At 32.0% G+C, this 24,066-nt stretch overlaps 2 protein-coding genes across 7 annotated transcripts; one reads left to right on the forward strand and one right to left on the reverse strand.

Moving 5' to 3' along the window:
* Window positions 1–819: 819 nt before the first annotated feature.
* Window positions 820–7,018, reverse strand: LOC134681419 (NAD-dependent protein lipoamidase sirtuin-4, mitochondrial-like). 2 transcript variants are annotated; one of them, XM_063541039.1, is made up of 4 exons: window positions 6,904–7,018; window positions 3,098–4,060; window positions 1,915–2,058; window positions 820–1,013 (listed from the first exon to the last, which is right to left on the reverse strand). In XM_063541039.1, the coding sequence occupies exons 2-4, from the start codon at window positions 3,737–3,739 to the stop codon at window positions 870–872; spliced, it is 930 nt and encodes a 309-aa protein (XP_063397109.1). In that variant the 5' UTR covers window positions 3,740–4,060; window positions 6,904–7,018; the 3' UTR covers window positions 820–869. The 2 variants fall into 2 exon arrangements, with proteins under 2 accessions (XP_063397109.1, XP_063397110.1); XM_063541040.1 differs by lacking the exon at window positions 6,904–7,018 and adding an exon at window positions 6,352–6,375.
* On the forward strand, window positions 6,446–22,759 carry LOC134681416 (NIF3-like protein 1). Of its 5 annotated transcripts, none has more exons than XM_063541035.1 (7): window positions 6,446–6,550; window positions 8,637–8,799; window positions 9,430–9,676; window positions 10,133–10,283; window positions 17,725–17,839; window positions 19,286–19,412; window positions 22,458–22,759. In XM_063541035.1, the coding sequence occupies exons 2-7, from the start codon at window positions 8,647–8,649 to the stop codon at window positions 22,724–22,726; spliced, it is 1,062 nt and encodes a 353-aa protein (XP_063397105.1). In that variant the 5' UTR covers window positions 6,446–6,550; window positions 8,637–8,646; the 3' UTR covers window positions 22,727–22,759. The 5 variants fall into 5 exon arrangements, with proteins under 5 accessions (XP_063397105.1, XP_063397106.1, XP_063397107.1 ...); XM_063541036.1 differs by lacking the exon at window positions 6,446–6,550 and adding an exon at window positions 7,008–7,063; XM_063541037.1 differs by lacking the exon at window positions 6,446–6,550 and adding an exon at window positions 7,093–7,114.
* The last annotated feature ends 1,307 nt before the right edge of the window (window positions 22,760–24,066 follow it).

Raw genomic sequence — 24,066 nt, forward strand, 5'->3', positions numbered from 1 at the left:
ATCAACTAGTTGATGTTTTACTGTTTATGAAGAAAAAAAGATAAGTCAACAATATGTGGGTATGGAATGACCAGAATGTGTACAAAGTCATGTCCGGCTGACCTTGAAAAAAAAGACCTTGAAAAAAAATTCATTGTTGATTAGTCAATGATATGGCTTTGTGGTTATTTAAAGTATTTGTTCATTACTGTAAGCATCAGATGATCTATAGTTGGCCAATGCTGTAAGGTATCATTGTAAGATGTAGATGTTCCTCTTGAAGCGTTCATCTTAAATTAAATCTTTACTGTGGTCCATTGGATAATATAAAATTTTTGTGGATATGGATTATTTCTCAGATACTAAAAGCAACAAGGTTGTTAGGTGTACATATATGTCTGGCATCATAGGTATGTAAAGGTGGGAGTCATTACACGGTTCATAGAAAAATAAACGCTGAATCTCAAATTCAAGAACAAGTAAACATTCTTTCCCAAATCCCATAACATGATATCACTAATTCCCACAAGTTTAAAACTCATCTACTACAATAAGAAAGGCCCAATCCTGGCATACAGTAAAGGTGATCAGTTAAAGAATCACACCAGTAAAATTGTTTAAGGCAGGTTTTAATCCCCAAAAGTTGAGATTTTCATGGGTTGCTTAAAAAATTTAATACTTATTAATACATGTCAGTGAATGTTTGTTGAGGCTTAAGAGATAAAAGATTATTAAAAACTTGAAAAGAAAATTCAAATATGACAATTTAAGTGTTAATATTATTTACATCAACAATTATCAATGATTATATAAATAGTCTCTGTCTGATAACTACCAATGTCTAATAAAATAATTTAATAAAAAATATCACATCTATAAATAGAATTCAATCATATATGGTCTAGAATTTCACTACATTTAGTGTTTATCTTAAGGTTGACAAGTTTATCTGCCCTTGTTGGTCCTATACTAACAATAGCTATGGGTTTCTTCTGTTCGTGAGCAGCATTTACAAATCTGTATCCTGAGTAAACCTTTAATACAAAAAAGAAAAGTCATTTAAGTATAACAAATCAAGAAAAAGATAAATACCTTAGAACAACAAATTAATCTACCAACTGGTATAAATATACTTAATATGCTTACTGAAAATTCTGATATTATATTATTGTTAAAAATGGGACAGGTTATCATAGTTATACTCACAGTGATTGAAACTTGTATTTTGAAATTTTTTATTTACATGTTACATGTTAAATGTGCAATATTGTAATTTCCAGTATATTTATTAAGCATGATTAGACACCACTTCACAGGTACATGTATATATATCATTTTCCCATACATGCGCAATAGTTTTATGATGCAATAATTTTTTATTGTTTATAATACTTTTTTAATGTATTTATTTTTTTTTATCTTTTCTTAGTACATGTGTATGAAAATTGACAATTCCATTTAACAAAAGCAAATACTACAAAATAGATAATAAGTATAATTATTATGAGATTATCTATATCCACAAGGCCATGATAAATTATACCTAGTCATCAGGATGTTAACCTTGACCAAACACAAACTTGAACTGTTCAGTTCAACAACCTGTCATATCATTTTTGAAAATTTGAAGAAAATCTAAACCCTGACAAAATGCACAGGTTTCACTGTCAAAGACCGTGTTTATTATATGTTCCAACACCCTCATTAAAAACATTCAACCAGAAGCATGTAGCTGTACAAAAATCATTCATATTTTTTTTAAAACTGGCCTAATGCTTTATCATTGTTTATACAGTAGGTATTAACCTCTACCCTATAGATGTCTAGGGTATGATTTGTAGAGGACCAATATGAATTTTACAAGCCTGGCTTCCTGGCCCACAGTTCAGACAGTTAGAAGACTGTAACTTTACACCAAGCCACCACATTTCTTACCTCCAGTGATGATCCAAGTACAAGAAGACTGTCTGACTCTTTGACCTTATCAAATACAAATTCTACTCTAGGTCTTGGAACATTATCTCCAAAGAATACAATCTCAGGTTTTAATACTCCACCACACTTCTCACAAGATGGAACCTGAAATAAGTTAAATATAAAATAGAGAGTATGGATGTTTTTCTTTCTTATAATTTCTGCATATTTAAAAAAAATCATTTCTAGGAGGCTCAAGGGTACAAAAATTTCAGAAAAAAAATAAACATTTTTTTTCCCCTTACAAATTTTATTTATTACTTTATTTGTTGTTAATTTATCATATGGTACAAACATTATCCCAAAAAATAATTCGTAGTGGCCCCAGATGACTTCAAAATGTATATATCATTAAAAAAGCTCCAAATTATCTCCCTTTGGTGCAAAAATGCAATTTGTTGGCATAAAAAATTGAAATATCTTTTTAAATGTATTGGTGACCTTATTTTTTTTAAAATTATTTTCCAATAAGCTGTACCTGAACTAAACTTTTGTAAAATTGAGTGATTTCTATAATTTAGTTCTTTTTTTATTAATATCCGGTGAGCCCCCGGATAATACAACAATTATGCATGACATCGGATATTGTATGTTTTTTGTGTCAAAAAATTGCATTATGATAATAATGATAATGAGATTGATTTAATGGTGTTTAATGCAATTTAAACACTAGCAGTGACTAGTGTGCTATTTTGAAGTGTTCATTTTTTATTGGTGGAGAAAACTGGAATGCCTGAGAGAGACACTGGCCTTGGGTAGGAAAACTGACAATCATAACTGCATTGCCATTATTGAGGTCAAAATCAAGTGCACCTGTCCCTTGCAGGATTCATATTCACAACTTCAATGTTGACAGGCTAGTCGATATCATGGATTTAGAAGTTAAAGTTTTACTACTTAGACCACTCAACCACTGAGGTCCATAATTGTGATCATGGTGATATAAAGTGAAATGACACATTCACAACAATGAAATGCACATGCAGTAATACCATAAAAAACGTAATCTAAAACCAATAACCCAGTAACCCAGTACAGGTATATATCTATAGAGATAAAAACCATACCCCTCTCCTTCCCTCAATGTGTCACTGGTCATTTATAAACTCAATACATGTATATGTACAGATGCTGATGTACCTACATTAAATCCATTTATCTGTTCTTGACTAAGTTGTACATCTCCATCAGGTGCCATGTCTACAGATTGTGAATACCACATAGGATTATCTCCCTTTATCATATCCTGAAGTTCTGGTCTAGATATCATGTGTTTGCATTCTAAACATTCTACTCTGTGAGCACTTCCATGTAGTTCTGTCAGATTTTTACTTCCTGCTTTGTAATGTAGAGCATCAACGTTTTGAGTCACCAACCAATGAAGATTACCCTCTCTCTCCCATTCACTCAAAATCTTGTGTGTCTTATTAGGCAATACAGATGAAAACATAGGCCACCCTACAAAATTTCTTGCCCAGTATCTTTGCCGTATATTTGCTTTTTTTACAAAGTCTTGATACTGGACTGGTCTATTTGAACTTCTGGCGTATAGTCCCACACCTTCAGATCTATAATCAGGAATACCACTTTCTGTGGATATCCCAGCACCTGTTATAACTAACAGACTTTTAGAACTATGAATAAACTCCTTAAATTTATCTATGTCATCCTCATTTGCAGGTGAATGTTGTGGCACGAAATGTGGCCTTGATGACTGAGCTGTTCCTAATACTGAATATAGACGGAATTGTTTTACCAGCGGCTTGTACTTCTTGATTGAATTCATGTCTATACTTGAATACCACTTTTATATAGAGGACTAAACCTTAGATTTGGAACTTAAAACTATGACAGCTCTTGAATCTGCACATATATGTGATAAAAAAGTGATAATATTTTTCATGTATGTTTATATTTCAATATTATGAATATGTTGTACTAAAGATCTAGAAATTGTCCAGGTGTATAATTAAAAGTTGAACATGTGTATAACCAATGATAGCTTGAGCTGTGTTTGTTCTTTGTCTTCTCTTTGTTATTCTGATTGCAGGCTTATACATGTACTTCTATGTTTGCCAAGAGTATTTTTACATCTTCTTATTATTGACTGAAAAGAGAAAAGTTAAATATAATCTTTTTACCAACAAGCCTCGAGTTTTCAATTTGAAAGTTTAACTGTCTCGAGTGGATGAATATCGTATTACACTCGATGCAGTGGTAGAATCTATATTTATCTAAGGTTTTCATATGTATTGATTTTGTTTTTGAGTAAGACAGGAACATACTCCTTTAACATAGATATACATGTATATATATATACAACAGGGATTGCATCTTTTTCATCCAGCATTTGTCAAGTAGGCCAGGGCAAGGTGACATTACTAAATTCATCAGGATATCTATTTTTCACAAGGGATATATGTAAACTCGTACTTTCGGCAACATGTACTCAACCAACTCATACCCTATTATTACCAACTGGTACTTCTACTAAGTCGTACCCAATATTTTTTAACATTATACAAAATGTAATATAAGTTTTCTACGTTCATATCTGTAGATATAGATATTTTAACACCCTGAAGTATACACCCTGAGGCGCATATTTTATCATTTTGTAGATCCATAGAATATTTGAAAAGGATATATATTTTTTTAACTGAATATTGCGATGGATTTATCTTTTTTTTTTCCGGTGTTAAAAGAAAATATTTTTAACATTATAATGCTTCATATATCTTATTATTTTCTAGCTGATTCTACTGATAGGATTTATATCTAAAAAAAATCCTCAAGTTTCAAAGTGTGCTCCAACCATCATGACCATAGAATATTTGAAAAGGATATTTTTTACTGAATATTGCAATGGACACGTTGTTTGTTGATGTGTTTCATATTTGTTTTCATTTTTTTTATATAAATATGGCAGTTAGTTTTCTCATTTGGATTGTTTTATATTGTCATTTCGGGGCCTTTTATAGCAAACTATGCAGTATGGGCTTTGCTCATTGTTGAAGACCGTAAGATTACCTATAATTGTTAATTTTTGTGTCATTTTGGTTGTCTCATAAGCAATCATACCACATCTTCTTTTTTCTAGTCTTATTTCGTATATTTTTTATATATAATACAATGTAATACATGTAAATAAAAGTGAGAATGGACATGGTGGAAATGGGGATGAATGCATTTCTCATCCTTTTGAAACCATACCCTTATGAAACCGTAAACCACTATATGCATGTATAAAGCAAATTGCAAAAGATTTATATGTTTTTTTATTAGATACTATAATCAATAATAAATAAGAATAACAATACATTAAATCATTCAATTTATCTGAATCAAATTCATTTGATAACTGTTCATCTCAAAATGTTTACATGTTCAATACTGTTCAATCGCACAATTGACCACTAAGTGGTTTTTATTCAGATAACAAACATGAAAAAAATGTCTTTTAATCAGCAGATGGACTGTTCAACAAACCACACATATGGATAAGCTGACTTGCGATTAATTCCCTGTCTCTGTACTGGTCCCACAATAGTCCAAGATTACTCTGACATCTGACGGCCCCAGCTTGTCTGGAAAACAGCTGTCCGACTTCAGAGTAATCTCGGACTAGACTTAATATGGGGACGAAGTCCCCAATTATGGTAGAAAAATCAATAATAAAAAAAAAATCGGGAAAATTTCCCGAATTTTTCATTCTACTAATGAACTCAAAATCGTTAACTTTTTTTTTCAGATTCACTTCCTGTTCCGGTTTTCCCCGCATTTGCGCAGATACCTGTCTTTTTGCATGAGACTTTGATTTTTTTTTATATTTATCAGTCTTGTAAAATATAAGATTGGACATGTTGGATCTCAATACAAATTCAATTTTTAATAATTGTTTGATATGAAAAAAACGTTACCTGATGAAAGCGTTTCTTTTGTTCACATCGAATATGACGTCATAACTTAGAGAACGTCACAGCTAATTCCCTAACAACAGTACCAAAATCGGGAACGTTACGTACGGTATTTCGGTTTCTTTTATCAACATGATTGAATAAAAAAAATAATACATACAGACCTCGTCCCCATTCACAGGTTATGCCTGCCTCATATTATGGGGACAAAGTCTCCAATTACGGTACAAAAATCAATAAAAAAAAAAAAATTAAAAAAATTGGGAAAATTTCCCGAATTTTTCATTGTACTAATGAACTCAAAATCGTTAACTTTTTTTTCAGATCTAGTTCCTGTTCCAGTATTCCCGCATTTGCGCAGAAAACTGTCTTGTTTGCATGAGACTGATTTTTTTTTATATTGATCAGTCTAGTAAAATATAAGATTGGAACTCAATAAAATTTTAATATGATAATTGTTTGATTTGAAAAAAAACGTTACCTGATGGAAGAGTTTCTTTTGTTTACATTGAATATGACGTCATAACTTAAAGAACGTCACAGCTAAATCCCTAACAACAGAACCAAAATCGGGAACGTTACTGTATTTCCGTATCCTTTATTAAAAGATGTTTGAATTAAAAAAAATATACATACAGACTTCGTCCCCATTCACAGGTTATGCCTGCCTCATATTAGAAGTACGAGTTGGTAAAAATAGGGTACAAGTTGCCGAAAGTATGAGTTGTCGTGTACCCTTCACATGTAGGGGACCTTGCGAATTGTCAGAACTCATTTCAGATGTTTTTTTTACCCTTTTCATAAATGAATCAAGTTATCCAATTATTTTCAATTGTATTCTTCTCTTTTTCATACGTAACGTAGGGCGAGTTGGTAAACAAAAGTAGGGCGAGTTGGTGAAAAAGTGGGTCTATTATTATATTATAGGTGTAAGCGATTGATAGCAGGCCGCTTTTGACTTAGGACGGTTTTGCTGTGTGTGTCTGATAGTGATAGTGATAGTGATGCTTAAAGTAGTAACAAACGATCATACCTTGACCAAAGAAATTTTGCAATATATCTGTGATTACGCAATATAAACAACGGAAATGTATTCTGATGTCTTAAACTCCGAACCGTTCAGGGACCCTCGAATACGACAAAACACAATCTTTTTGCTGAAACGTTCAATAAGATCATAAATAACAACAAGGGTATTTAAAAATCAACACAATAAAAATACTTCAAATTGTGTCTTTAAAAGGGTATTTAATTATGAAAGTTTTAACTGATGAAAACCGAGTTTTACTATCCGTTTCCGAATCTGCATGAGTTATAACCATTTTACAATTTCCGGTATGTGTGTAGGTGTCAGAATATAAAATCCCCAAATGTTTTTTACTAGCATCATTGACATTAACTTGTCACACTGCTTTTAAGGGGCATTTTTTAACTGAATTTTTACCAATAATACGTGTGGAATAGTTTTGACATTGAATGAAAAGATAAATCATATCAGACATCAGACATGCCAGAGATTTTTTTGTTTGAATCCAAGAGTGAACCATGATGGATCCTTTACAAAGTAGGATTAATCCTAGTCCAAATAATTATGACATCTTGCAAGGCTATTTAAAAATTTTCCTGGGACGATGTATGACAAGGCTATTTTTTTTTTCTGGGATGCCTTCGTCCTACATTTTGTCCTATTCCAAATAATTATGACGTCTTGAAAGGCTATTATATTTTTTTTCTTTGACGCCTTACATTGACTACCTTCGTCCCAGTAAAAATTTTAAATACAAGTCCAATACAACCCATATCTAGGGCTTACAAGTATCAGAAGACCTAAAAAGGACCACAACCATCTCAAATGTAGCCAAGAAAGCCAATTCGACACTCGGCTTTCTAAGAAGAAATCTACGCTTCTGCCCAAAAGATTGCAAAAAGATCGCATGACATTAGTACGATCAACCATGGAATATGGTGCCATAATATGGGACCCATATACACAACATGATATAAATCAATTGGAAAGAATACAATGCAGAGCAGCTAGATTTATTACAGGCGACTATGAGAAGAGGCGTCAGGTCACCAAAATGCTAGCCGAGTTAGAACTAGACAACCTACAAATGAGAAGAACAAGTCAACGGCTGGTATTTCTGTACAAAGTGGTTAAGGAGGTGGGTCCCAGCTATTAATCCCAACCATTTTCTTGTTAAAAGTAAACCTAAGAGAAAAATGAAACCTAAAACATTTGACAATTTTGTAAGTGCCAATATTGAGACAAATTCAGTGAAGAACAATTCTAAGGCACTAGAAACTATTCCTAGCAACACCGATCCATACAGCTTGATCCATATAAGAACGCTTTCTTTGTCAAGAGCATACTACACTGGAACCAACTGGAAGACCTTATTGTATGCACAGATACAGTTGAGAGCTTCAAGACTGCTCTCCAACACTGCCAATAGGTGTCTCTCCCGTTGAGTAAAAGCCAGAATTGGTGTCTTCAACGTATACATACAGATAGCCTTGCCAGACGTCATAAATGATAATAATTTGGACTAGATTTATTCCTCTCTAAAACAAGATACTTGTATCTATGCTGGCCATTTTTTTTTTATGAAAGAAAGAAATACCAACTTTTAATTTGTCCTTTAGTTTGGAATGGGGAATACAATGTGCTTATATGTTAAGTGTAGAATAGTCAAATGTTTCCATCTTTTGTTTTGATATTCACAGTTATCGTATTTTAAATTATTATTATGATGTTCTTTTCAGGTGAAGTTAAATGCTTTCTACCAGATTATTTTCAACAATTAGATCACTTAAAGTAATGGAGTTGAAAGAAGTCGTAAAAAAGTTAAATCAATTCGCCCCAACTTCACTGGCAGAGAAATGGGACAATGTTGGACTATTAATAGAGCCATCTTCACCATTACAAGTACTTATAAATATATATTTTTATTTACAAATCAATCTTAGAGATGAGAGATTGAACATATTTTAATAAACATGATAAGATTGAATTTGTACTGTAGCCTATCACATGATCACTTGTCAAAACATGACTTTAGAAATGAGCAAATTCTGAAGAGCATTCTTTTTTTAATTATATGGTGTGAATAAATGAGAGTGATCTACTACCATGACTACCGCAATCAAATGGCATTCAAAATAAAAATAAAAAAAACAGATTTATTAGGAACTTTTTGAACATTTGGAGGTCTAATGCTAAAAAACTGATAGAAATCAAAGGATAACCATTGTCATGGTTGTGTTTTAACAGACTAATATTCAGTACACACATTATTGTTCAGTTACATACAATACACTCAAAGACAGACAATACTCACAAAACATGTTAAACATATGAGATGGTCAGATAGAGATCTGCCTAACACCAATGCATCAGTGAACAAGTGTTAATTATGGTTGTCCTTGGGTAGTCAATTTTGATTTAAGATATCCACAAAATAAGAAACTTTATTTGTTAACATGGTTAATGTCACTACATTTCAGTTGTAGTAAAAAGAGTTTTTAAATGTGTATCCAGGTATGTATTTATTGCCAGGTGAAGACAATCATGCTGACTAATGATTTAACCCCTCCTGTAATGGATGAAGCTGTTGCCAAGGGAACCAATTTAATCATTTCATATCATCCACCAATATTTACTGGGATGAAATGTATCACTCAGAAATCATGGAAGGAGAGAATCGTGACAAAATGTTTGGAGAATAGAATAGGAGTTTTCTCCCCTCATACAAGCTATGATTGTGTTGAAAACGGAGTAAATGATTGGTTAATCAATGCATTTGGTAATATATGATATGTAAATAGTGTCAATTAGAATTTGTTGTGTTATTATTCCTAAGTTTTTCTATTTCTAGACAGGAAGTTTTTATATATTAATGAACAACAAGAATATTTTTAAGATTAATCAGCTGTTGCATAAGGGATTATTTAATTTATTCTGACAAGACCTCTATTAACTTTCTATTGCAGGGGGGATAGATAAAAGAAGGGTAGATACCATAGTATACACCTATTGACTTGGTGTGAGGGTAAAAGCAAGTGTGTTGTCCCTGGGATACCAACTTTTGCTCAAGGCAAAGGATATAAGCCCTAAGCCGGGAATGTCACAGTATAAACCCTATCTGAGACCTGAATTATGCATATATTATAGGTTGTATCATAGTGCACACAAACTCTAGTTTTAGGTCTTCATCCAGAAAAATTAATATACAAATCTATTGTATTTTCTTGTATTTCAGATGTTACTGATGTCAGACCAATACAGAATGCAATGGAACTTCGCAGTAACATGTCAAATAGTATAAGTTGCTGTGTACCAAGAACTCAGTGTGACAAATTGAAGGAAGATTTGTCTGGCATTCCTCATATAAGGTTACCTCCCCTTTCTGCGTAAGTTGTGTTGTACCATTCAGTTGCAGCAAGAATGATCTGACATTCCTCATTTTAAGTTTCCACCCATGTCTGCATAAGTTATTTTTTATTGAAGACAAATGAAAAGCAATAGGTTAGATGGAACCAGCAATAAAATTTTCAACAACTGAATTTAAAAAAGTAAAATTTTTGGCCACAGGGACCTGTAAGAGGAGTGTCCCTAGTTTGTTCTACATTATGCATTAGTTATATTGTTAAGTACGCGATATTAAAAACAAGAATTTTTAAGAAAATAGTTAATAATTCATTCAAAGTGTGTCTATGAGCTATATGTCTTGAGTTATCTCCCATCCCAAATGAGTTATCTCCCATTCTCAATTAGTTCTGCATAATGTTTTGGTTCATTAAAAAAAATGCACCTAAGCTTTTTGTCAAATTTTGTGTGTGTGTAAAGTACAGTTCTACTCCAAAAATATATCCAACATTCAGAAAGATTAATCTGCTGTATTTTACAAATTTAGCCAATACACATCCATACCCCTATTGACAAGTCAAGAGGTGTTCAGAAAAGTTCAAAACTGAAAATATCACCTTTTTGCACCTGGCCTAATCCTCGTTCCATATCAAAATCAGTTAAAATAAAACATAAAAAGTTTATTCCAGCTCTCTTCTTTCATTTCCACCCCAGAAAAACTGAGAATTGTATGAGAAAGGGAAAGAAAAAAAATAAAGAAAAAATGCACTATTATTAAAGAGAACTATATTCGTGGACAACGAAAAGCCGAATCATTAATTGTGGTCTTGGGCCAATTGTCTCATTGGCAATCATCACATCTTTTACCAGATCTTTCAGAAAATTTGAGAGATCTTCAAATCAATAAGCTGCAAAAAAAAAACTTCTGAAAGTTCATTTAGAGTGGATGCTTGAATGTACTTCTTTTCTATTTTGTATTATAGTGTACAGTATAGCATGTCCTAATAAACACTTTTTAGTAGGAATCATGGAAGAAGTATTTATTGTTGAACCACTTTTTGACCCATGTAATTGAAATTGAAAATAAAAGATCATCATAATATTATTCAAATGATAAAATACATGAGTTTTTCTCTATACTTGATATCTATTAAGACAACCCGTTCCAGATCTATTACTGGTACCCATACTAAGACGGAAAATGACTTTCATACAGACTTTGAATGGTCGTGTACTTTTGCTCCCAACTGTTGAATAATGTATTTTCATCTGACAATATCAATTTTGTACTTAAACATGTAAATTAATGTGGATGCACTATTACATTTATTATTAATGTTCACATACCACTATTTCAGTTACCTACTATCATGAAATGACTGTATGTGTTGCTCTCCACCTATTGCAGTTAATTAAAATTTCTGACAAAATTGCAATTTGTTTTATCAACCCAAATTATTATTATGAATGTTGCAAATTACATCGAATCAATGCCTCATAAATTCTTTCACAGAAAATCAGATTTTACAGAAATTTTATGTTAATTTTACAGTGAAACAGATGACTTAATGATAACAGTTGGTTGTTAATTTTACAGTGAAACAGATGACTTAATGATAACAGTTGATTGTTAATTTTACAGTGAAACAGATGACTTAATGATAACAGTTGGTTGTTAATTTTACAGTGAAACAGATGACTTAATGATAACAGTTGGTTGTTAATTTTACAGTGAAACAGATGACTTAATGATAACAGTTGGTTGTTAATTATACCCCATGCAACGAGTTGCGGAGGGTATAATGTTTTTGACCCGTCCGTCCTTCCGTCCGTCTGTCAGTCCTGTTTCTTGTCATCGCAACTCCTCTCAAACCACACAACAGAATTTCACGAAACCTTTTCAGATAGTAAGGACATACTATGTAGTTGTGCATATCGACGGGAAATTGCAATTCAATTTTTTTTCTAGGAGTTACACCCCTTTGAACTTATTTACTATAATGTACTACTGCAACAGTTTGTCATCGCAACTTCTCTCAAACCACGCAACAGAATTTCACGAAACCTTTTCAGATAGTAAGGACATACTATGTAGTTGTGCATATCGACGGGAAATTCCGATTCATTTTTTTTTCTAGGAGTTACGCCCCTTTGAACTTATTTGTTTCAATGTACTACTGCAACAGTTTGTCATCGCAACTCCTCTTAAACCACACAACAGAATTTTACGAAACCTTTTCAGATAATGAGGACATACTATGTAGTTGTGCATATCGACGGGAAATTGCGATTCAATTTTTTTCTAGGAGTTACGCCCCTTTGAACTTATTTACTATAATGAACTACTGCAACAGTTTGTCATCGCAACTCCTCTCAAACCACACAACAGAATTTCATGAAACCTTTTCAGATAGTAAGGACATACTATGTAGTTGTGCATATCGAAGGGAAATTGCGATTCAATTTTTTTTCTAGGAGTTACGCCCCTTTGAACTTATTTACTATAATGTTCTACTGCAACAGTTTGTCATCGCAACTTCTCTCAAACCACACAACAGAATTTCATGAAACCTTTTCAGATAATGAGGACATACTATGTAGTTGTGCATATCAACAGGAAATTGCGATTCAATTTTTTTTCTAGGAGTTACGCCCTTTGAACTTATTTACTTTAATGTACTACTGCAACAGTTTGTCATCGCAACTCCTCTCAAACCACACAACAGAATTTCTTGAAATTTTGTAGATAATAAGGACATACTATTTAGATGTGCATATTAGCAGGAAATTAATTTTTCTTATACAATTTTTTTTCTTTCACTTATTTAATTTCTCCAATGACAATGAGGGGACGTGGGGTATGTGAACGTGCTCACTAAGGTTCTTTTATTTTTGCAGTGAAACAGATGACTTAATGATAACAGTAATGGTTGTTAATTTTACAGTGAAACAGATGACTTAATGATAACAGTTGGTTGTTAATTTTACAGTGAAACAGATGACTTAATGATAACAGTTGGTTGTTAATTTTACAGTGAAACAGATGACCTAACGATAACAGTTGGTTGTTAATTTTACAGTGAAACAGATGACTTAATGATAACAGTTGGTTGTTAATTTTACAGTGAAACAGATGACTTAATGATAACAGTTGGTTGTTAATTTTACAGTGAAACAGATGACTTAATGATAACAGTTGGTTGTTAATTTTACAGTGAAACAGATGACTTAATGATAACAGTAATGGTTGTTAATTTTACAGTGAAACAGATGACTTAACGATAACAGCTGGTTGTTAATTTTACAGTGAAAAAGATGACCTAATGATAACAGTTGGTTGTTAATTTTACAGTGAAACAGATGACCTAACGATAACAGTTGGTTGTTAATTTTACAGTGAAACAGATGACTTAATGATAACAGTTGGTTGTTTATTTTACAGTGAAACAGATGACTTAATAATAACAGTTGGTTGTTAATTTTACAGTGAAACAGATGACCTAACGATAACAGTTGGTTGTTAATTTTACAGTGAAACAGATGACTTAATGATAACAGTTGGTTGTTAATTTTACAGTGAAACAGATGACCTAACGATAACAGTTGGTTGTTAATTTTACAGTGAAACAGATGACTTAATGATAACAGTTGGTTGTTAATTTTACAATGAAACAGATGACTTAATGATAACAGTTGGTTGTTAATTTTACAGTGAAACAGATGACTTAATGATAACAGTTGGTTGTTAATTTTACAGTGAAACAGATGACTTAATGATAACAGTTGGTTGTTAATTTTACAGTGAAACAGATGACTTAATGATAACAGTTGGTTGTTAATTTTACAGTGAAACAGATGACTTAATGATAACAGTTGGTTGTTAATTTTACAGTGAAACAGATGACTTAATGATAACAGTAATGGTTGTTAATTTTACAGTGAAACAGATGACTTAATGATAACAGTTGGTTGTTTATTTTACAGTAAAACAGATGACTTAATGATAACAGTTGGTTGTTAATTTTACAGTGAAACAGATGACTTAATGATAACAGTAATGGTTGTTAATTTTACAGTGAAACAGATGACTTAATGATAACAGTTGGTTGTTAATTTTACAGTGAAACAGATGACTTAATGATAACAGTAATGGTTGTTAATTTTACAGTGAAACAGATGACTTAATGATAACAGTTGGTTGTTAATTTTACAGTGAAACAGATGACTTAATGATAACAGTTGGTTGTTAATTTTACAGTGAAACACATGACTTAATGATAACAGTTGGTTGTTAATTTTACAATGAAACAGATGACTTAATGATAACAGTAATGGTTGTTAATTTTACAGTGAAACAGATGACTTAATGATAACAGTTGGTTGTTAATTTTACAGTGAAACAGATGACTTAATGATAACAGTTGGTTGTTAATTTTACAGTGAAACAGATGACTTAATGATAACAGTTGGTTGTTAATTTTACAGTAAAACAGATGAATTAATGATAACAGTTGGTTGTTAATTTTACAGTGAAACAGATGACTTAATGATAACAGTAATGGTTGTTAATTTTACAGTGAAACAGATGACTTAATGATAACAGTTGGTTGTTAATTTTACAGTGAAACAGATGACCTAATGATAACAGCTGGTTGTTAATTTTACAGTGAAACAGATGACTTAATGATAACAGTTGGTTGTTAATTTTACAGTGAAACAGATGACTTAATGATAACAGTAATGGTTGTTAATTTTACAGTGAAACAGATGACCTAATGATAAAAGCTGGTTGTTAATTTTACAGTGAAACAGATGACTTAATGATAACAGTTGGTTGTTTATTTTACAGTAAAACAGATGACTTAATGATAACAGTTGGTTGTTAATTTTACAGTGAAACAGATGACCTAATGATAAAAGCTGGTTGTTAATTTTACAGTGAAACAGATGACTTAATGATAACAGTTGGTTGTTTATTTTACAGTAAAACAGATGACTTAATGATAACAGTTGGTTGTTAATTTTACAGTGGAACAGATGACTTAATGATAACAGTAATGGTTGTTAATTTTACAATGAAACAGATGACTTAATGATAACAGTTGGTTGTTAATTTTACAGTGAAACAGACGACTTAATGATAACAGTAATGGTTGTTAATTTTACAGTGAAACAGATGACTTAATGATAACAGTTGGTTGTTAATTTTACAGTGAAACAGATGACTTGATGATAACAGTTGGTTGTTAATTTTACAGTGAAACAGACGACTTAATGATAACAGTAATGGTTGTTAATTTTACAGTGAAACAGATGACTTAATGATAACAGTTGGTTGTTTATTTTACAGTAAAACAGATGACTTAATGATAACAGTTGGTTGTTAATTTTACAGTGAAACAGATGACCTAACGATAACAGTTGGTTGTTTATTTTACAGTAAAACAGATGACTTAATGATAACAGTTGGTTGTTAATTTTACAGTGGAACAGATGACTTAATGATAACAGTAATGGTTGTTAATTTTACAATGAAACAGATGACTTAATGATAACAGTTGGTTGTTAATTTTACAGTGAAACAGATGACTTAATGATAACAGTTGGTTGTTAATTTTACAATGAAACAGATGACTTAATGATAACAGTTGGTTGTTTATTTTACAGTGAAACAGATGACTTAATGATAACAGTTGGTTGTTAATTTTACAGTGAAACAGATGACTTAATGATAACAGTTGGTTGTTAATTTTACAATGAAACAGATGACTTAATGATAACAGTTGGTTGTTTATTTTACAGTGAAACAGATGACTTAATGATAACAGTTGGTTGTTAATTTTACAGTGAAACAGATGACTTAATGATAACAGTTGGTTGTTAATTTTACAGTGAAACAGATGACTTAATGATAACAGTAATGGTTGTTAATTTTACAGTGAAACAGATGACTTAATGATAACAGTTGGTTGTTTATTTTACAGTAAAACAGATGACTTAATGATAACAGTTGGTTGTTAATTTTACAGTGAAACAGATGACCTAATGATAACAGTTGGTTGTTAATTTTACAATGAAACAGATGACTTAATGATAACAGTTGGTTGTTAATTTTACAGTGAAACAGATGACCTAACGATAACAGTTGGTTGTTTATTTTACAGTAAAACAGATGACTTAATGATAACAGTTGGTTGTTAATTTTACAGTGGAACAGATGACTTAATGATAACAGTAATGGTTGTTAATTTTACAGTGAAACACATGACCTAACGATAACAGTTGGTTGTTAATTTTACAGTGAAACAGATGACTTAATGATAACAGTAATGGTTGTTTATTTTACAGTGAAACAGATGACCTAATGATAAAAGCTGGTTGTTAATTTTACAGTGAAACAGATGACTTAATGATAACAGTTGGTTGTTAATTTTACAGTGAAACAGATGACCTAATGATAACAGTTGGTTGTTAATTTTACAGTGGAACAGATGACTTAATGATAACAGTTGGTTGTTAATTTTACAGTGAAACAGATGACTTAATGATAACAGTAATGGTTGTTAATTTTACAGTGAAACAGATGACCTAATGATAACAGCTGGTTGTTAATTTTACAGTGAAACAGATGACTTAATGATAACAGTTGGTTGTTAATTTTACAGTGAAACAGATGACCTAATGATAACAGTTGGTTGTTAATTTTACAGTGAAACAGATGACCTAATGATAACAGCTGGTTGTTAATTTTACAGTGAAACAGATGACTTAATGATAACAGTAATGGTTGTTAATTTTACAGTAAAACAGATGACTTAATGATAACAGTTGGTTGTTAATTTTACAGTGGAACAGATGACTTAATGATAACAGTAATGGTTGTTAATTTTACAGTGAAACACATGACCTAACGATAACAGTTGGTTGTTAATTTTACAGTGAAACAGATGACCTAATGATAACAGTTGGTTGTTAATTTTACAGTGAAACAGATGACCTAATGATAACAGCTGGTTGTTAATTTTACAGTGAAACAGATGACTTAATGATAACAGTAATGGTTGTTAATTTTACAGTAAAACACATGACTTAATGATAACAGTTGGTTGTTAATTTTACAGTGAAACAGATGACTTAATGATAACAGTAATGGTTGTTTATTTTACAGTGAAACAGATGACCTAATGATAAAAGCTGGTTGTTAATTTTACAGTGAAACAGATGACTTAATGATAACAGTTGGTTGTTAATTTTACAGTGAAACAGATGACCTAATGATAACAGTTGGTTGTTAATTTTACAGTGGAACAGATGACTTAATGATAACAGTTGGTTGTTAATTTTACAGTGAAACAGATGACTTAATGATAACAGTAATGGTTGTTAATTTTACAGTGAAACAGATGACCTAATGATAACAGCTGGTTGTTAATTTTACAGTGAAACAGATGACTTAATGATAACAGTTGGTTGTTTATTTTACAGTGAAACAGATGACTTAATGATAACAGTTGCTTGTTCACAGAACAATGTTAGTAAAGTGGTTAATGTTATGAACAAGTATACAGCACAGTTCATAGAGGTTAAACAGATGTCAAAGGTCAGTTCATAGAGGTTAAATAGATGTCAAAGGTCAGTTCATAGAGGTTAAACATATGTCAAAGGTCAGTTCATAGAGGTTAAACAGATGTCAAAGGTCAGTTCATAGAGGTTAAATAGATGTCAAAGGTCAGTTCATAGAGGTTAAACTGATGTTAAAGGTCAGTTCATATCAAACCTTTGAATTGCTTGAAATTTTTCAGGGTGAAACTGCCAAGTTCTGCAAATACAATGAAGATTAGTTTTTGATTACTCTTGGTGTTGAAAGTTTACTCTAATAAAATCAACGATACCAATTTTCTTGCACCAGATGCGCATTTCGTCAATACATGTCTCTTCAGTGATGCTTGTGGCCAAAATATTTGAAATCCAAAGCTTATATAAAAGATAATTGTGGTTGTGGATGATTCATAGATTTATCTTCATTATATTAAATATGTAGGAGGGTCCAAATGGAGGTACCTTTATGAAAAATAATGGTAAAAATTTTTGCCAAATTAATTATGGTAATTTTTGGTGCATGATGATAAAATGTACACTTACTCATTGTTACTTTTAGTTGATAAAAGAAATGAACTGAATTTGATGGTAACAATAACTATTTGAAAATCTTTCGAATCATGATTAGGATATTTTGAGAAATCATGGTAAAAGTTCAACTTATTTGATGCAAACAGTTGCTGAAAATGACTGTTTGACCTGACGGTATAAAGGGCATTCCTATCTCCATATAGTAGATGATCATAAAAAAACTTATTGAAGACTCCAGGATTATGAATTTGTATGCCAGACATGTTTTTTAAATACAAAAGAACCCATCAGTGATGCTGGAATGAAAAAAAAAGTATAATACTAACTAAAGCACAAAAATGAATAGCATTAAGGACAAAAACATTCCAAAATATTTAACAGATACATAAATTTGAGTTATAACCTCATATCAGAAAGTTATTCAGTGAACATAAGAGGAGTTATTTTGATAGTATGACAACTACGGCTGTAGTGAACAACACTTCTGAAGCAATATTATAAAAGGTTAATCCAATTGATTAGAAATAAAAACTTCTTGACTCAACATAATAAATATTTTATGATAAATGTAAAAGCATAAAAAATATAGTATATATACCAATACACATAATTAACAGCGCCTGGTGATGTTTTATAGCCTTAAATAAGTTTTATAGGCTATAAAACATCACCAGGCGCTGTTAATTATGTGTATTGGTATATATACTATATTTTTTATGCTTTTACATTTTTCTCACTGATACACATAGTAAATATGGCTTCTACTAACGAAAGCTCCATGGAGCTAATGTGTTTAGAGACTACTTATGTCAGTACACCTTTCCTATATTGCCTAAATATTTTATGATACTTTAATTTCAATGATAATGAAATTTGAAACAATGTGCATTAATTTTTTGATTGTAAATTATCACAGGTACCTAAAGCTGGATATGGTATGGGAAGAATAGGGAAACTAAAGAACAAATTAACAGTAGACGAAGCAATACAGAAAGTCAAGTCATACCTAGTTCTAGATTCTATTAGGATAGCTAAATCTCCAGGTATGATATAGTTGAACAGTGGAGAATGTAGTCAGTTTTAGAAGGGGGTTCCAAACCCCAAAACAATAATAAATTAAATGATAATAGCTAATTTGCATTACTAATTTAGTTTTAATGACCCCTGTATTGAATAATATAAAAAAGAGGATGTGGTATGATTGCCAATGAGACTATTATTTATTTCATGTTTAACTGAGAGCAATTTAGAACTTGATATATGCACGTATTATTTAATAATTTGTCCTTTGAGGTTTTCTTTTGTTTTGTAGCAGTTTCTGTGACACTAACCCTAAATCTTATTTTATTCATAGGTTTTGAAAGTTTGGTTTGTCGGGTAGAGAACACTTTTTCTCTAATTTTCATCCTATTTTCACTTTTCCTGAACGGTGTGACAAAAATATTTCTAATCTCTAGTGAAATATCTGTTCTCGGCAATTGATTAGTCGAAATTTGATTATGACATCTAAATGTTTTGTTTTCTTTTGAATTTTCCTATTGTGACGTCATGAAAAAAGGCGACCATGCCTGATGACGTTGCATATAAAGAACACAAGTTTTCTGAAAATCTTTGAAAAAGCAGGATAAAAATCATTAGAGAAACACTATAATTCGTGTATTACGATATTTCTCCACTCTCGACAGTTACAATTTAGTTAAGCCTCACGCTTTAAATAATAAAATTTAACTGTCTCAAGTGGAGAAATATCTTAACACACTTGTTGCAGTGTAGGAATCTATACGTATTTTATAATTAGGGCCCCGCCAAAGGCGGGTCGCCCTATAGTGATCAGTCTGTCCGTCTGTCCGTCCGTAACACTTTCGTGTCCGCTCCATATCTAGAGAACCATTATGATTTCATACTTAATACTTAACATCAGGGTTTCCCCTGGGTCAATTATTTTTTTCGCCACCTCTTTCGCCAAAACAATATATTTTTCGCCACTTTATTATTTTTTTCGCCAAGTAACACAAATATATTTTTCTTTTAAAATTTTCCTTTTTTTCCAGCCCCCCTCCTAAATAAGAAGTGTTTTTTACAACAAAACGAAGCATCTTATCACTTGGAATTGATGCCTCATGTAAGGTGTAGTCATTAGATAGAAGGGTTACTCTCATGCCAACCTTTTGAATAGGTTTTTTCATAACGACAGTTTTCTTTTCTAGACCATCGTAAATAAGTAAAACTATATGCTTGAAACATGTGTGTCACTGAAACGATTTGAAGAACCCACTCAAATCAATGATCTAAATGAAAGTTCAATGATAAAGTTTTAAATCAGAGACCTTTCTTGCTTTTGATCATATTTCGTCATAACAACGATTTTCTTTTCTGGACTTTCATTATAAGAAGGAGAAAAAGCGTAAAAATTTTGCTTCAAACACGTGCGTCGCAAAGTGGTTCATGAATCCCTTTTGTGACATGTGAGAGAAGCCATTTAACCATATCATTTTGTCATATCATATAATCAACGCCTTTATTAATTAGTCCTTTGATGTCGATAGCTATGAATGCAATCAGCTGATTATTGATTTTCTGTCAAAATCTTACCGAGTTCAAGGTGAATTCCGAGTATTGTCTGATCGGTAAAGTCAGAGAAACCCGAAAAAAGTAAATAAACAAGATGGCTGAAAATAAAACGTTGTAGATATTTCTTTCGCCAAATTCTTTCGCCAATGACGAATTTTAATCGCCACAATTATTATTTTTTCGCAAATTGCGAAAATGGCGACCGCCAGCGGAAACCCTGCTTAACATGATTATTAACCAACACCAGAGGGTGTGTCATGTTGTATGTACAACTTCCTAGGTCAAAGGTCAAGGTCAAAAACTGGTTTCAGTTGACAACCCCGTGTCCTGTGGTGAAGATCGTGTCTGCTCCATATCTAGATAACCATTATGATTTCAAAGTTTATACTTGACATCCATTTTAACAACCACCAGAGGGCGTGTCATGATGTATGTACAACTTCCTAGGTCAAAGGTCAAAGGTCAAAAACTTTGGTGTTGAGTTGACAACCCCTTGTCCTGTGGTGAAGATCGTGTCCGCTCCATATCTAGATAACTGTTATGATTTCAAAGTTTATACTTGACATCCATTTTAACCACCACCAGAGGGCGTGTCATGATGTATGTACAACTTCCTAGGTCAAAGGTCAACGTCAAAAAAACTTTGGTTTCAGTTGACAACCCTGTGTCCTGTGGTGAAGATTGTGTCCGCTCTATATCTTGAGAACCGTTATGATTTCAAATATTATACTTGACATCCATTTTAACCAACACCAGAGGGTGTGTCATGATGTATGTACCACTTCCTAGGTCAAAGGTCTGTCTGTCTGTTGGTCTGTCCATCGCTAACAAATTTGATCCACACTATATTTTGAGAGGACAGCTGTTATTATTTCATAATTTATACTTGACAAACATTTTCAGCTTAACATATATATTAACCAATATCAGAGAATGTTTCATAATGTATGCATCCTAGGTCTATGGTCAGTCTGTCGGTCTGTCCATCTGTTCGTTGTTCTTAACAAATTGTGTCCGCTCTACCTCTTGAGAACCGTTAATATTTCATACTTTATACTTGGTGGGTCATAATATATTGAAGGCATAATTCTAAAAATATGTGACAAATAGCAATTGGGCAGCACCTTTAAACATATTGTTCAAACATCAATCCATATATCCAGAAGTCACCTTAGAGTAGTCAACAATGAGTTTACATCATGCAGTCATATCACTATTACCGGTACACTATGAAAGTAAGATGAGAATATTTATCGTTTTTAACTTAAAATCTTAGATCAAAATCACACATGAGACTATGTAATAACTTCAAATAATGCTTCATATCAGATTATCCATACAACTTATTTACCACCACGTTATTGACAGCGGGGCCCACAGAGATGGCTCCCATCTCAATGATATCTAGTTGATTATTTTTTCAAATGAAAATAACACTAAATTTGTTTCAAACACAATCACATGTTATCCAGCTGGCAATATAAAGAACTAATTACCAAATTTGTTTGACATTGCAGATACAAACACCTTAGAGACTGTGGCAGTTTGTGCTGGGTCAGGAGGAAGCTTGTTAAAGGATGTACATGCATCATTATATTTGACAGGTGAAATGTCCCACCATGACGTACTTCATGTTGTATACAGTGGGTCAAATGTCATATTATGTGACCATAGCAACTCTGAACGAGGATTTTTAAAACATTTGAAAAAGATGCTAGAATCTCAACTTCCTGGAGTAGACATATTTGTTTCTGCTGTTGACAAAGATCCACTAGAAATTGTTTGATTTACCGTACAATAAAACATAACTTTATGTATATTTTTTATATTTGATCAAGTATATTGTCTTAGTTTCCCTTTTTGCCCTTTTTAGATAAATACATTTTTTTTATGTCCCCTTTTGTTCATATTCAGTATACTGTTTTTATACCTACTTATTTCACTGTCACTATCACTGTTGATTACTGTGCTACCTCCGATCGTGAAGTTGTAATCTACTGTGTAGTCGTAAATCATAGGATGTTCTTTCCAATATTTATCTAGTCTTCGTTCGAATGTTTTAACGTTTTTGGCAGTTACGATTGTCTCAGGAAAACTGTTCCAGACTTCCACTATTCTGTTGGTAAAATAATACTTTCTAACATCCAGCTTACTCCTGTTCTTGACTAACTTCAATGAATGCCCTCTTGTTGTTGAACCACTATACTTAGTGTAAAAATACCTCTTGATGCCCTTTCATCATATGTCTTTTTGATTCCTTGGTATTTATGTTTGGTATTTTAAGCTTCCCTGTTGAAGATAAATCCCATAAAAGCTCTTAAAGCTTGGACCAACAAAATGAAATCAATTTTCATTCTACATTGCATATACTTAAAAAAAAGAAAAAATCTCTTCTGAGACTACTTGATCCTTGAGATTATAATTATGAGGTGGCAGATTTTTTTAAACTGTTGGCATAATCGTAGAAAACTTGTATATTTATTTTTTGGTAATTATCAAAAAGTCTTCTCCTCTAAAACTACTGGGCCCAATGTTATCAAACATTACCATTTGAGTATCTAGTTTTAAAATATGTGGATGACCTAACCTTTCAACCAAGATGGCAGACATGGTTAAAAATAGAAGAAAGGGTAAAAATGCAAGTTTGTCTTTTATTTTACTGTGGTTTTGTCAGTTTATCAGTTAATACATCTGAGCATCAGGTCAGCTATATTGTTGTATGAAATGAATTTAAGGGGAACATGGCTGTCTAGTAGGGTTCATATTACTCTGACCTCATTTTCATGGTTCATTGTTCAATGATAAGATTTGTAGTTTAGTTGGTTTCTTATTTATTTTAAACGATATGACAACTATATCTGGGTGTATGGAATGATTTTAAGTTGTACATGTCTGTATGGTATAGTTCATCTGACCTTGACCTCGCTTTCATTGATCAATAATACTGTTAAGATTATGCGAGTATGTTTATACAAAATCCATCGTAGTATAGAATTTTATTATAAATTGAATCATAAGTAAAGCAGACAAGACATTTCAGTATGTGCACTTTTGTTGATAACACACAAGTGATTTGACAATGAGCTATATATATAAGCTCTACATTGGTTAAGTCTAAATAGAAAG

This window comes from Mytilus trossulus, chromosome 8 (assembly GCF_036588685.1).
Source record: "Mytilus trossulus isolate FHL-02 chromosome 8, PNRI_Mtr1.1.1.hap1, whole genome shotgun sequence".
Classification (NCBI taxonomy): Eukaryota; Metazoa; Mollusca; class Bivalvia; order Mytilida; family Mytilidae; genus Mytilus; species Mytilus trossulus.

Coding starts and splice junctions, on each gene's coding strand:
- LOC134681416 (XM_063541035.1), top strand. CDS start 8,647: ATGCTTTCTACCAGATTATTTTCAACAATTAGATCACTTAAAGTAATG. Junction 9,677..10,132: donor TTGGTTAATCAATGCATTTG/GTAATATATGAT, acceptor CTTGTATTTCAG/ATGTTACTGATGTCAGACCA. Junction 17,840..19,285: donor AGGTTAAACAGATGTCAAAG/GTCAGTTCATAG, acceptor AAATTATCACAG/GTACCTAAAGCTGGATATGG.
- LOC134681419 (XM_063541039.1), bottom strand. CDS start 3,739: ATGAATTCAATCAAGAAGTACAAGCCGCTGGTAAAACAATTCCGTCTA. Junction 2,059..3,097: donor AACAGATAAATGGATTTAAT/GTAGGTACATCA, acceptor AACTTATTTCAG/GTTCCATCTTGTGAGAAGTG. Junction 1,014..1,914: donor TACTTGGATCATCACTGGAG/GTAAGAAATGTG, acceptor TTTGTATTAAAG/GTTTACTCAGGATACAGATT.